This window comes from Typopeltis vanoorti, chromosome 11 (assembly GCF_054136105.1).
Source record: "Typopeltis vanoorti isolate ZY-2024b chromosome 11, IOZ_Tvanoo_1.0, whole genome shotgun sequence".
NCBI classification, from domain to species: Eukaryota; Metazoa; Arthropoda; class Arachnida; order Uropygi; family Thelyphonidae; genus Typopeltis; species Typopeltis vanoorti.
This window is the reverse complement of record NC_143559.1, coordinates 51,167,089-51,182,122: the sequence shown is the minus strand read 5'-3', so window position 1 is coordinate 51,182,122 and position 15,034 is coordinate 51,167,089. Positions and strand designations below refer to the sequence as shown.

The window sequence follows — 15,034 nt, the reverse complement described above, 5'->3', positions numbered from 1 at the left end:
TTTTCGTTTTGTTTATGATGATGTTGTTTACATAGGAGGAGAAATGACTTATCAACTCCTTGAGTGTTGACACTAGTTTCTTAACTAGGGATAATTAGGGCTATCTGTATATTCAAATGTCACCGTGTAACTGAAGAAAAGTATTGCATATTGTGAAATTCCCTATGCTGCTGGAGTTGCAAATGCATGTTTCATTATAAAAATTTAAACATGCCAATTGTTTTAACATTATCAGAAAGGAACAGTAGAGTTAAATTCAGATGCTATATATGTGTGTGTGTGTGTGTAACACAATGTGTTTAAGTTATAACAGATTAAATGTTTCATTTTTAATATAAAAAGATGACCATTCAGAAAGACATCACTGTATAGTGATGCTTCTGTCTTACAATGTGACAAGAAGGATGATAGGAGTAATATAGACCTAGAATTGAGTGAATGAATTCAGAGTTATAGATTACTCTGAATCTGTTAAAGATATCTGTTTCAGAAAGGTTAATTACTTCTTATGACATCTTTTTACATTCATGAAATGGGAATATAAATTTTACAGAGTTCATAAATTCAGGACTAAAGACATTTTGTTTCAGCTCATTAAATATTTCCATTATTTTATGTCTTTTCCCATAGTTTTGTCTTCAGTTTCTTCATTCTTTTCTTCCTCCTTTTTTTTTCCCTATTACTAACTTACTAACTTCCTATCATCACTTATTTGAAGAATAAGCAATGTCATTATGCTGTTTTCACTTGATGTTAAGTTGGATAAAAGCCTTCAAATTCTTCCAATTCTAGCATTGCTGATGCAAGTCAAATTCTAATTCATATATCCATACATCATCGAGATTGTTATGATGTTAGAATTTGGCATGCAGTTCCTTAATTATCCTCAAAAAGGGAGTAACATATCATAAATATGCCCTGTTCAAGCTTCATGATAGCTGCACTACAGTTTAATGATAGGCAGCATAAGTATGCCTGTTAGCAAGAGCATGGACATATCTTGAAAGTCAACATATCTTGAATGTCTAAAGTTGCTCTCTCTTTTACACAAGATTTGCATCCATACTCATATCACAAAAGCCATGCATCTATTCTTCAAAAAATTGGAAGTATACAGAATATACTGTCTACTTCCAGTTTTTCCCCACCCTTTCTGACCTGCATCTGTAATGCTACAGGCCACAAAGGGTGGGGGGGGGAAGCATGTCTTTATATACAGGTGTCCCATAATTCTTAGTGCAGTTTTGATCTTTAACTGCTTCAAAAGTGTAACTATTAGAATTTTTGATGTGTGAATATTATTATTTCATTACATTTTTGTTATTTTTTTTAGACTAATGTGATTGAAGATGGCAGATGTTGAAGAAAAAGTCAATTGCATCCTGTGGCTTGCTGAACTCAAGTCCATAACAGCAATAAGAAGAAAATTCTCTGCTCATTATAACAAGGAGGCACCCCACAGAAATTTAATTAATAACTGGATGAAAAAATTCAAGAAACTGGATCAGTTCATGACAAACCCAGATCAGGGAGGTGTTCATCAAGAGAAGCGAATGTGGTCGAAATCAAAAGGGTATTTGATAAGAGTCCCAAAAATCAGTGCAACATGCTGCTGCTGAGTTAAATGTACCCAAAACCACAGTACACAGAATTCTAACAAAACAACTCCATAAACATGCTTACAAAATTACAAATGTTCAAATGCTACAAGAAGAGGAGTATCATGCCAGGTTGGATTTCTGTCAACTGATAAAGACACAAATGGAAAATGACACGGATGTTATTGACATGTTGACTTTTTAAGATGAAGCAACATTCCACAGAAGTGGGAAAGTTAACCGTCACAATTGCCACATTTGGAGTACAGACAAGCATCAGGAAATGTGGGCAAGAAGAAAGAGAAGAGACTCACCAAAAGTTAACGTGTCTTGTGTGGTTAGGTGTTGCATTATCATGCCATTTTTTTTCAATGAGTCCACCATCAAGGGTGAATCTTATTTGGCAGTGCTTCAGAATTTTTTTAGTCCTGAATTAAAGAGATTAAATCTTATGAATAAAACCATTTTCCAACAGGATGGGGGCACCCTGTCACTATACGGCACAGGTATGAAAGTTTCTGGATGACACTTTTGCAGACAGGTGGATCAGTAGAGGAGGTGCTCTTGCATGGCCACTTCATTTACCTGACCTGACTCCATTAGTCTTTTTCTTATGGGAGTCACATCAAAACAGTCGTGTATGCCTCAAAACCCGCTTTTCTCGATGACCTTAAGAGTAAAATTACAAACGCAATCAATACAGTTGCTGCTCAGCAACTACTAAATGTTTTCCACAACTTCAAAAATCGCCTAGTTACATGTATTGCACAAGATGGCAATCAATAAGAAACAAATCATTCTAGCTACAACTTAATTACATAGTCTTTAAGATGTTATATACTATAAATCTGTAACTTTATAATGTTGGCCCTATTAAAGTTTAAAACTGCACTAAGAATTATGGGACTCCCTCTATATATAATATATATACATACATACATACATACATCACCTCCACACAAGAGGCTTCAAAGTGTGTAGCAAATGTTTGTGCAACAGAAATCAAGAGAAGAGTAATCTGTTATTGTTTTTGAAGAGATGGAGGTTGTAGTCTTCATAGAATACTACATGGGAAAGGCTGTTCTACAGAACCAAGATAGATGAAAGATGAATGGGAGTAGCAAATTCAGTCAGCATTTCAGCTGTAAAAGGATGTTGGCAGCTCTTACTTGTGTTATTATGGATTTAGCAGGAATGAGGGACACAGTGAATATTATTTCTGTTAATTAGTGCTCATGGAAAGATATGTAGAAGAGAGAGAATGTGGAAATTGATCATCTATGAGATCGCAGCTGAAAAGTATTTGAGAGAGAGGGGGGGGATCAGATTTTTTAGAATCCAAGGACTCAAGAGAGGGCTGTTTTAGTCACTTAAATATCTGTTATACCTCTCTTTGAATGTATTCAGTGAAGAACATCTAACAGTAGCCCATTCCACACAAACATACTCATCATGAATGCATAGATGTAGCAATGCTTTCCCATGCATTGCCACCTCCTAGGTCAAGACTGCATGATAATATGATTATAACATGACTGCATGATGGACTATAAGTTGTCAATATTTAGAGACAGGTTAGTTTATAGACATTTGGTGACGAATTGCTGTGAGCTGCTATGCAGTGGAGAAATGTGATATGGCTTGATAATTCAGGTCATATGGCATTGCTGACCTTGAGAAATACCATATGTAGAAGGCTGTTCCAGAAAATGGTGGTAGATGGAATGAAATTAGAGGAGGATAAATTAAATGAAGACAATGGAATTTGCAAGACTTTTTTGCCTTTCAAAAGAAAAAGAAAAATCTAGATATACACATTATCCCTGTTATCACTTATGATTAAAATGAAGTGGTAGTAATTACTTACATTTTAGTGTAAATGTTTCCTAAAGCTGTAAACATAATGTAAATAGTTTTAGGTTAGACTGAGGTACAAAAATGGGGAAAACATTATTAGAAAAGAAAGATGTGGAATGCCTGTTTAAAAGATATGTAAAATTTATCAAGTTCAAACAATATGACAGCTTTTATACATCTAGCAAAATATATGTTTGGAATATGGAAAGTTTAATAGAAGTTACATCCCAGAATTTGTTTCCTATGAAGTTTTTTTTTAAAAAATATAAATTATAAATTTCAAAGATCTTGTTTTGATAATATTGAATGCTTATTTTATTTATAGCCAAAAGTTTCTACTAGTAGTCCTGATCTTATTTCTCGAAGAAATACTGTAGGAATCCCACAATCTCAGCTTTTAGAGAACAGATATCTGCAAGAAAATGTTGGTACTCATTCAGTAGCACATCAGCCTTTATCAAATTGTACATCACCTCGTGTAGTGGAGAATTCAGAAAATACGAGTGTTCATAATCCTAGTCTAGCAGATAATTCCATCAGAGGCCAAGGAAATAATTTAGCTAATCACAATGTGATAAGTTCGCAACATGTTTTATCTGCACACAGTGAACCAAGTGTACATATTTATTGTAATGCTGATGTTCCTCTTCAAGTATCAGTAGTTGAGAGTACTATGCATCATTGCAATGAACCTCCAGTTCCACCCCAGAGAACAGAATCATATAATACTAACTATGAAATTATGTCTACAGCAAATATACAGCCAATAAGTGCATCTGTAGTTACAGTAACACATCCTCCCATGTGGAGGCCCAGAGCTGCAACAGACAGTCAGATACTATCAAATTACAGCAGTGCTCACCAGCAAATAGGGGATCATCCCAATACCTCTGAAGCTTCATCTCAACAAAACTTACCTTCAATGGGACCAATGATGATTGCAGCCATGAATGGTCTTACTCTTTCAAGGCCTGATGTAATAGTTAATCAGGAAGAAAGAAGAACGCCAAAAGATACAAGGGTAACATTTATTATAAAAATTATCATTCATTTTGTCTCTAGTGTATTATAGATATATATATATATATATATATATATCAGATATTTGGATCAGAATCTAACAGATCTTTAGTGAAATGATATTTCAAAAAGTAAAGACAATGGATTTTTAAATTATGTAAGTGGTGAACTGTTGTAATACAGTACAGTAAATAGCGAGATGTGATTCAGAAAAATAAAAATAAAATAGATATGCTTATGACTAATTAAAATAAAAATCCCAAATTTTGGATAAAGAAAGTCAGTCCAGTCATTACAGCTCAGATTTGAGTGGTGTATAAGTACTTTAGTGCTCTCCTTAAACAAATGCTCATATTTGCAGTATCGTGGTCAATGTCATTTCCATACTGTGCTAAACCAGACTTCTCAGACTTATTATAAATGATATACGATTGATATTCCTATCAGTTTTTTAACAACTGAACATTCTATTGTGAAAGTAAACGAGAAGTATAAGTTATAGCGTTCCAGTTGCTTGTGTTGCTGGAATCTCCAAACCAATTTCTAATATCCTTAAGAAATATAATGTAGGGCCCCATGTTGTTTTTTGTCAGCAAACTCTAACCTTGGTTATCTTTTACCATGGGAAAATTATCATACACGGTCACATGAATTTTTGTTAACTTCTTGTGTCAACATGTTTTAATATTTACTTAATGATAAGTAGATTCATGCTTTAAAGTATTCAGAATTGACTGTGTTTACAGTAAGTATCAGTACTCAGTACATTTCATTGTAGGGTGTAGAGCTTGTATCAGTTCATTAAGACTGTCCTCGAAATGATTTCAAGGAGAAGTATAATATATACTGTTTGGATAGTTTGGGTCTCCTGCAATGAGTTTTTGAACTCCATGGAGATACCTGTAGGATAATAATAATTAAACTCACCAAACCAACTTCTCTTCTTTCATTCCATAAACCTCTCTTTTGAATGGTCTTTCCCATTCCATTTTCTCCAACATGTATAACCTCTGCCTCTTTAAGAAACACGTTAGATTCCTTTCTTCCCTCTGAATACTCGTCCACACGACACCATTATGTAATTGGTCTTGAGGCCTCGTGTGTCAATGGATTGGATTGATTAAAAAAAATGAGTTATCAATTATGTAATTGTAAATTTTAATCTATCCAAGTTAATACTAGATTGAGGTTTGAATTAAATTTTGATCATGAAAATCTGAAATGGTAGTGACAAAAATCAAATTTAAACCAAGATGGCTAAAATGTAACAAGGAAAATACCAAAAAGAGAATTACAAAATTTCTTCAACACAAGATTCTCTTACAAGGTAAAGCAAAAACCACGCAAGAATCATGACATGGAAGAATAGGAAAATCTGAAACAAATCCTCATTTAGCAGTAACAGAAAGTTTAGAAATAAAGGGTAAGTGGAATAGAAAAAATTTTCATACCTAGACCAGAGAAATAGAAAATATAATAAAACCCAAATAAGATATGCACCAGGAAAGACTAAATTCTTGAACGATATAAACAGAAATAAATTCCAAAAGAAATGATGTTACTGCAAAAAGAGAAGTAAGAAAGGAGGAGGAGGAGGTGGAATACCTTAGTAGCAGAACTATAAATGATATAAGTTCATCTATGGTATGTAAACATGATAATGATATGAAATGACATTGAGCATAGGTATGCATCTGGCGAAGGGGCAGAAATATACATTTTGGGTTCAACCTTTTGAGTGATGAGGGAAAAGAGATTCTGGGGAGGGAGAGTGCTACTAATGATATCAGATCACTTGAGCCTAGTTAGGATGAAAACACATGAAGGCAATAATGGTAATAATGCCCCATCTAGCCGTAAGTTTGAGGTTATCTGATGTGAAGTGCAGACCAGTAGGATGAAATATATGATGGGATGATACTACAAACCTGATAATTTGGTGAACATGAAATGATTACTGAATTAATCTGATGGGTGCTAAACAAGTGATCATTATCAGTGACTTAAATTATCTAAACATTAATTGGGTAGAAGAGAAATCTCATGATAAGAATTGAGCAGCATTTATTTAGTTGTTGCAAGACAACTTTCTCAGGCAGCATGTGAAAGAAAGAACAACTATATAGTAGTGCTAGGTCTGATCATAGCAACAGAAGGAGTCTCAGTTAAGAATTTATTGTTTTCCCACCAGTTGGTGACAGTAATCATGCTGTACTTGTCTGTGAAGTAGCTAATTATATATCTGTTCCAGTTAGGACAGATTACATGCTGAACTACAACAAGGAAATTATGACCAACTCGTGACAATACTATCTTTGGTTCCATGGTATCAGTTATTGATTGGAAAAGATATTAGCAGTGCACGGGAATCTTTGAAAAAAAAAGTGTGCTTAAATGAAACAGTATCTAATGTATCCCTAGAGTTCAAAGAACGTGCAACCTTATTAAGCAAAAGATCCATAAGAAAAAGATAATGGGGAAGGAATATCATGAGAATAAGAACAAGATTAGTTATGAAATATATAAACTGCAGGCCATAAAAGTTAAGAGTATTGTGCAGGAAGTTAAATCTTATACGCTCATAAGCTATTCTGCTCTTTCACTTTTTGTGCAGGAAGGCTAAATCAGAGTGTGAAAAGAAATTGGCTTAAAGAAGTCCAAAAGTTTTTATCGTTATGCCATGAGTAAAAGAAAGAATGAATGTGGAAGAATAACATTACTGAATTCACATGGTACTCCTGAGGCAGAAGCTAATGAGATTGTTCAGTTAATGAGTGCTCACTTTGCCAAGATATATCAACCAGGTGTATGTAGCATGGTGCGCAGTGCTATTTCGACATTGGATGAAGAGATAGAACTGCATGAGAATGAAATTGAAAAGCTGTTTCATAACCTGGGTAAGAATTCAGTAACAGGGACAGATGAAATATCAGCACATATGTTAAAGGTATGTTCAGCTTAATTGATTAGGCCTTTAACATATTTGTATAACTTGATTCTCAGCTCAAGAATGATACCACAGAAATGGAAGGAATGTATGATAGTTCCATTGTATAATGGTAGTGAAAAAACAGATGGGTCTGACTACTGACCTATCAATATCTCTAGTGTGGTGGCAAAGATTTAGAGAATAAGGTAAGAATTTGCATACAGAAAGAGGTTGACAGACAAGCTATAATCTATCAGAGAAAATTGCAAGACTATTTCGCCTGATTGACCTACAAGTTTCTTTCCAACCAGTGCATAAATTAAATTCCTTTCTCGCCTCTCTGAAAGACAAATATCCTCCTCTCTTATCCTGGAGTTCACACAGTCCTTGTTCTTGCAGTGTTTGTAAACATTGGAAGGAGGATTGTTTTGTTCAGATTTGTCTGGAGAAACATCAAGAATATATTTTTCTTAAAAGTCTAATTTTGCTAGACATGCATTGTCAGCTACACATAGAAATCATTAGAATGAAGCCAAAGTCCTACACAAAAATTATTTTCTTGTGGAAAGAATATATATATAAAAAAAAAGTTGTGAAGCACATATTCACAATCCTAACCTCAACAAAAATTATTGTCTTAAACTCTCTCAAATTTGTGAAGTTATCCTAAATAACACTCTTCATTCATCATCAAATTCCTGCCATGTACCCTCAAGGGTGTACAGGATATGATAGTACTACATGAAAAAAAATTACATCATTACTAACTTCCTGTCTACAATTTTCCTCCAAATCAGTCTGTTACTTGTCAAGACTCCAACATTATCAGATCTTATATTTCTATCGTCTAAGGCACTTTGTAACGTATTCCACCTATATCTTGGCCTTCCTCTGGGTCGTTTTGCTGCCAACCTGGCAGAGAACACTTGTTTTGCTAATCTTTCTTCGCGCATTCTATTTAAGTGACCATACCACCTGAGATTAGCTCTGCTAACACATTCCTGGATGCTGACAATGTCAAGTTCTTTCCTAATATCCTCGTTTTTAATATGACATTGCCATTGATGCCATCTGTTCATACCTATAATCTTTCTCAGGACTCTCATATCTGCGGTCTCTAGTTTCGGGTCAAGTGTTTTACTTCTGCCCCAGCTCTCAGATCCATAAGTTAAAACTGGTTTGAACACTGTTTTGTATACAGCTAATTTAGTGTTCCGACTAATTTCTCTCTTATTCCATATGAATTTATTCAATTGACTTCCCACCATACCAGCTTTGATGATTCTGTTGTCTATTTCATATTTAATTTACCATCTTCAGTAAAAATCGTGCCTAATTAGCTGAAATGTTTTACTTGTTCCACAAGTTCTGAATTCACAACACAGTTGACATTTTCAATGATTCTGCCTACTTTCATTGTCTTTGTCTTTTTATTGCTGACCATCATATGATATCTATTACAACAGTTATTCAATTTAGTCAGAGAATCTTGCAGATTTGTAGCTAATTTATTTAGAAGTATAACATCATCTGCAAAAAAGAGCTGACATTAACATCTACAATTTTGATATCATGTTTAATACCACTTTCCTTCATAATGTGATCCATGTAGATAATGAATAACAGAGGGGATAATCTACATCCTTGTCTCACACCAGATTTAACATTAAACCATCTTCCTGTACTTCCATCAATTCTAACTGCTGACTTACAACAACTCAAATACAGACTAAGTATTGCTTGGTCCCATTGACACCATATAACTGTAGCGTATTGAATAGCTTCTCTCTTGGCACCTTGTCATATGCCTTTTCCAAATCGACAAAACTTAAATACAGATCTTTGTTATATTCCCATGCTTTCTCGACTATTTGACGTAAAGTGAAAATCTGATCCTTACAGCCTCTATTTGGCCTGAATCCAGCTTGTTCTTCACCAAGCTTTTCTTCCACAATTCTTCTCAACCATTTCTCAAGTATACTTGCATAGATCTTGTCAAGAACACTCAGTAGGGAAATACCTCTGTAATTCTCACATTCAGTTTTATTTCCCTTTTTATATATGGGTACTATGAGAGCTCTACTCCAATCATCGGGAATTCATCCCTCTGTCCAGGCTTTCTGAACTATGCAGTGCAGCCACTGTAAGATTCTTATACCACCATACTTCAGCATTTCTGGTCGAATATCATCTACTCCTGCTGCCTTTCCACATGTCAAGCCTTTGATGGCTTTTTCTACTTCAAGTATGGATATGTATTCCTGACTGCATGCCTGGTCAGTGTTTTTTACCACTGTGCTGTGGTCACTGCTTGTTTCATTTAGCAGTTTTTCAAGGTAATTACTCCATACTTCAAGGATATCTTTTTCACCCATTTTCCTGTCACCTTTATCATCTCTAATTCCTTTTACAGCACTCTTTTCCCCATTCCTAAGCTTCTTCAACAACATCCAGAATTTTGCCACCTTCTTGATATTTATTTTCTATATTCTTGCCAAAGTCTTTTCTTTAGCTAGTTTTAGCAAAGACTTTTGTTTAGCTAGTTTTACACAGTGTTTAGCATTCTTGAATTTGTCTCTTTATTCTCTAAGAGTACAAACTGACTTATTTTTCAGGAACTTTTCATATATGCTTTCTTCTTTTCCTTCACAGCCTCTTTAATTTCCTGTGTCCACCAGGGAGTTCTGATTTTTTTATCCTTACAGACAACCTCACCACATGCCTCTCTGGCAGAATCAATGTTTTCTTCAGAGTTTGCCACTGAATCTCCACGGTTTGATTCCTGTTCTCAGACTCATTTTTTCTTTAATAATCTTTGTGTATTTTAGTCTACAGTTCACATCTGAGAGCTGCTCAACTTTTATTCGCTTTAAAACTTTCTTACATGTTATTTTTTTCAATATGAAATTCAGTTTTATCCTGCTCAAGACTAAATAGTGATCACTCCCAATTTCAAATCCACTGTACACTCTGGTGTCTTCCACCAGGGAGAAAACATCACTATCAACAATAACATGGTCAATGAGACTTTTCTCATTGACTGTGTTATTGCCTCTTCTCTCCATGTGAATTTGTGCACATTTTTATGTTGGAACATGGTGTTAGTAATAACCAGTCCATGTCCTGAGCAGAAATCCAACAGATATTTGCCATTATTATTAGCTTTGCTCTTTTCTTCAAATTTTCCCAAAATATTTTTTTATGTCTCACAATCATTTCCTACTCTGTTATTTGAATCCCCAACTAGGACCAACTTTTCCTTTTTCATTGTGTCAGTTGCCTTTTCTAAAGCCTCAAAAAATTCCTCCACTTCTACCTTATTGAAAGTTTATTTTTCACTTGGTTAGAATATAATAGATTTAGTTTAATCCTTTATCCAAGTGCGAGCAAACAAAGTTTGCGCCTGAAAGTCTCTTCAGGACTGGGGTAAGGTGGTACAACACCAGAGCAACTCCTTGCAAAGGTGGAGCAAGATACCAACACTCCTATCTCAGTATCTCTCATAATGCAAAACACATCTCCTTGCGGATATGTATAATCTTATGCATTAAGGGAAGGGCCACTACCCAGACTAGTTTCGACCTTTATTGAGGTCTGTTCAGTGGGAGCCAGGCCCAAGTGGAGATACCAGCCAGAAGCATTAGCAAGGTCATCTCTACCTATAGGAGTTGCCAATTGGTGTGCCACCTTTTTAATAAATTACTCTGGATTTAGAGATTCCCTTAATGCATAATATTAGACATATCCGCAAGGAGATGTGTTTTGCATTATGGGAGATACTGAGACAGGAGTGTTGGTAGCTTGCTCCACCTTTGCAAGGAGTCTCCCTGGTGTTGTACCACCTTACCCCAGTCCTGAAGATACTTTCATGTGCAAACTTTGTTTGCTCACACTTGGATAAAGGATTAAACTAAATTTATTATATTCTAACCAAGTGAAAAATAAACTATCAACATCTTTCTCTAAATCCAGAGTAATTTATTAAAAATTAAAATTTAGCAACTCCTATAGGTAGAGATGACCTTGCTAATGCTTCTGGCTGGTATCTCCTCTTGGGCCTGGCTCCCACTGAAGAGACCTTAGTAAAGATCAAAACTAGTCTGGGTAGTGGTCCTTTCCTTAATGCATAACATTAGACATATCCGCAAGGAGATGTGTTTTGCATTATGGGAGATACTGAGATAGGAGTGTTGGTAGCTTTTTCCACCCTTGCAAGGAGTCGCCCTGGTGTTGTACCACTCATATTTTGTGTTGAATGCTATGGCTACTCCTTCTTTTCCTTGATTGTCATTGCCTGAATATAACATTTTGTATTTATTGCTCAGAAAGATCTCACCAGTTTTTGTCTTTTTTGCTTCAGTCACCCCTATTATGTCGATCTGGTACTTATCTAATTCCTCAGCTAGCTCCATTTCTTTGCCATTCAGGCTCTCTTATGTTGATAGTACCGATCTTTAACTCTGGTGATGTTGAGTTGGGGTTTGTTTTCAGATTTGTTCCAGTAGCTTATTTTTCGCTGTTCGCCATTGTTCCTTGACGAAAAATGGGGGCCTTGTTTAACCAGGCGACCACCCAGCCAGCATGAAATTTTGTCATGTCGTACCATCATTTTTTATTTTGGTTTAACCAATAAGAATACAATTTGGTGGGCTAAATCCCAAATTGCCACCCCATCCTTGTTCGTTCAGTATCCAAGTAGATACCCAACATGGTGCGCTATGAGAGGGTGAGGATTGGACATTAGGTTAGAAGCCCTGGTCGGTTCTCCGCATTCCTTTAAAGGCTATGTGGAGCTCTCCTCTCAGTTATACAGCTTTGACTCTTAAGCACCCCCCTCTTCATTCATGTGTTTCATAAAACTGTAAAATGTAACGGTAACTGTAAATTACTTAAATTTATTTCTTTGAATTCTAATAGTTGTAGACAGAGTTATTCTCATGCAGTTGATAGCATAGAAAATTCTGCAAATATTAATTTTTTTTTTAATATAAGTATCATCTGTTAATGTAATTTTATTATTATACTGAGAATGTAGTCCATGTTTTTATGTTCCTTCTATTTTTGCCTTTTTAATTGCTGATTTTAGCAGTTTCATAATGGATTTATTTAAGAATCTAACATCATCAGTATGAATAAAGCTGAGGTTAATATCTTTAGTTTCCATAACAGGCTTAATGCTACTTAATAACGTGACCCGTGATTAATAACTGCTGAGATAGAGAGCAATGCACCATTCTCTTTTAAATATATATGATTTTACAAATTTGATATAATTTAAGTATATGCCATATTTGCCTTCAGCAATAGGTTATTGAAGCAGAAAATTTATATTACTTGAAGAAAATATGATGCAAGTGAATAAAGGTGAGAGCGAAGGTAAGAACAACTACTCCAGCCCTGTTAAATCTTCCAAAGCTCCAAAAAGAAAGAAGTGGATAGCTATCTGTTCAAGTTTTTATATCTGCAAGAAGTATGTTTCTTGGAGAAACAAAAAGCTGATATTATGGCATAGCATAAGTTTTCATATAGCTTCTTGTTCAACTTGCCTGTGGAATTTTCATACATTTAATGACACAGTGCAGAAAGGAGATGCTATGATTAGTGAAGTGTCACTTTGCTAATCATAGCTTCTACATTTTGTATTAAAATGATGAGGTCTTCAATCTATGGAGAAGTAGGAGAAATTATATCGCCTACTTGTAAACTGTTTTCTAGGTTTTACAGTTGCTTTCCATTATTTCAATTTCATGCCTGTCATTCTTGATTTGGAAGCTAGTTATTTTCTTTTCATATAGATGGTAATCGTACTGAGAAAACTTCGAATCAGTAAACTTTATTTTTTCTTTAATTGTATCTCTTGCTTTCCCTTTATTAACATGATCTTCTTGTAGTATTATGTACTACAAGAAGATCATGAACCGTTCATAAGTACTATGAACCTTTTTGAGCCTGAGGTCTTCATTTGACAATCTGCAATTCTTTTAGATTTAGTTCCTTTTTTTTCTTTTTCATTTTAGATTTAGTTCTGTTTTTTTTAAATACAGGGGTGCTTAAGGGTCAAAGCTGCATAACTGAGAAGAGACCTCCGCATAACCTTTAACGGAATGCAGAGAACTGACCAGGGCTTCTGACCTAATGTCCAATCCTCACCTTCTCATGGTGCACCCTGTTAGGTATCTACCTGGTTACTGAATGAATGAGGATTGGCTGGCAATTTTGGATTTAGCCAACCAAATTGTATTCTTATTGGCTTAAACCACAATATAAAATGATGGTACAACATGACAGAATTTCATGCCAGCTGTGGTCTCATCCAGTTGAACAAGGACCACACCCCCCAATTTGTTTTTGCCAGAGAATCAGAGTGAACAGCTAAAAGTCAGTTACTGGAACAAATCTTAAAACACACCCCAACTCAACATTACCAGAGATCAAGATTGGTACTATCAACATAAGAAGCCTGAATCGCAAAGAAATGGAGCTAGCTGAGGAATTAGATAATTACCAGATCAGCATAATAGGGGTGACTGAAACAAAAACTGGTGAGATCTTTCTGAGCAATAAATACAAAATGTTATATTCAGGCAATGACAATCAAGAAAAAGAAGGAGTAGCCATAGTATTCAACACTAAATATGAGGTTAATCTTCTTGGATTGCAGGCAATATCAAGTAGAGTGATGTGGACAAATATCAGAATGAGGAATGGAAAGTGAGACTTATTTGTGCCTATGGTCCCACAGAAGGTAGAAGTGGGGGAATTTTTTGAGGCTTTAGAGAAAGTAACTGACACAATGAAATATGAGAAGTTAATCCTTGTTGGGGATCTAAATAGCAGAGTAGGAAATGATTGTCAGACATACAAAAATAGTTTAAGGAAATTTGGAGAAAAGAGCAAAGCTAATAATAATGGCAAATACCTGTTGGATTTCTGCTCAGGACATGGACTGGTTATTACTGACACAATGTTCCAACATAAAAATGTGCACATATTCACTTGAGAATATGGGAATAAGAGATTTTTCCCATATTCTCAATTCCTAGCCTCTCAAGAATTCACTTGAGAGGCTAGGAATAAGAAAAGTCTCATTGACTATGTCATTGTTGATAGTGATGTTTTCTCACTGGTGCAGGACACTAGAGCATACACAGGATTTAAAATTGGAAGTGATTATCCTTTAGTCTTGAGCAAGATAAAATTGAATTTTGCATTGAAAAGAAGAACATGTAAGAAAGTTTTAAAGTGAATGAAAGTTGAGCAGCTCTCAGATGTGAACTGTAGAGTCGAATACATAAACGTTATTCAAGAAAAAATGACTGAGTTTGAGAACAGGAACCAAACCTTGGAGATTCAGTGGCAAGCCCTGAATCTCCAAGATCAATGATTCTGGCTGAATCATTGATTCAGCCAGAAATGTATTTGGTGAGGTTGTTTGGAAGGATAGAAAAATCAGAACTCCTTGGTTGAACACAGGAAGTTAAAGTGGCAGTGGATGAAAAGAAGAAAGCATATCAAAAGTTCCTGGCACATAAGTCAGCTTGTGCTCTTAGAGAATACAGAGACAAATGTTGGTAGTTTTTTTCACTTGGTTAGACTATAAATTATATATTTAGTTTAATCCTTTATCCAA

At 35.2% G+C, this 15,034-nt stretch overlaps 1 protein-coding gene across 1 annotated transcript in view; it reads left to right on the top strand.

Moving 5' to 3' along the window:
• Pez (protein tyrosine phosphatase non-receptor pez) overlaps positions 1-15,034 on the top strand; it is a 350,703-nt gene that overhangs the window by 246,696 nt on the left and 88,973 nt on the right. The window contains exon 16 of the mRNA XM_090400358.1: positions 3,781-4,476. Within this exon, the coding sequence (XP_090256484.1) occupies positions 3,781-4,476 (696 nt within the window). The remainder of the gene's footprint in view (positions 1-3,780; positions 4,477-15,034) is intronic.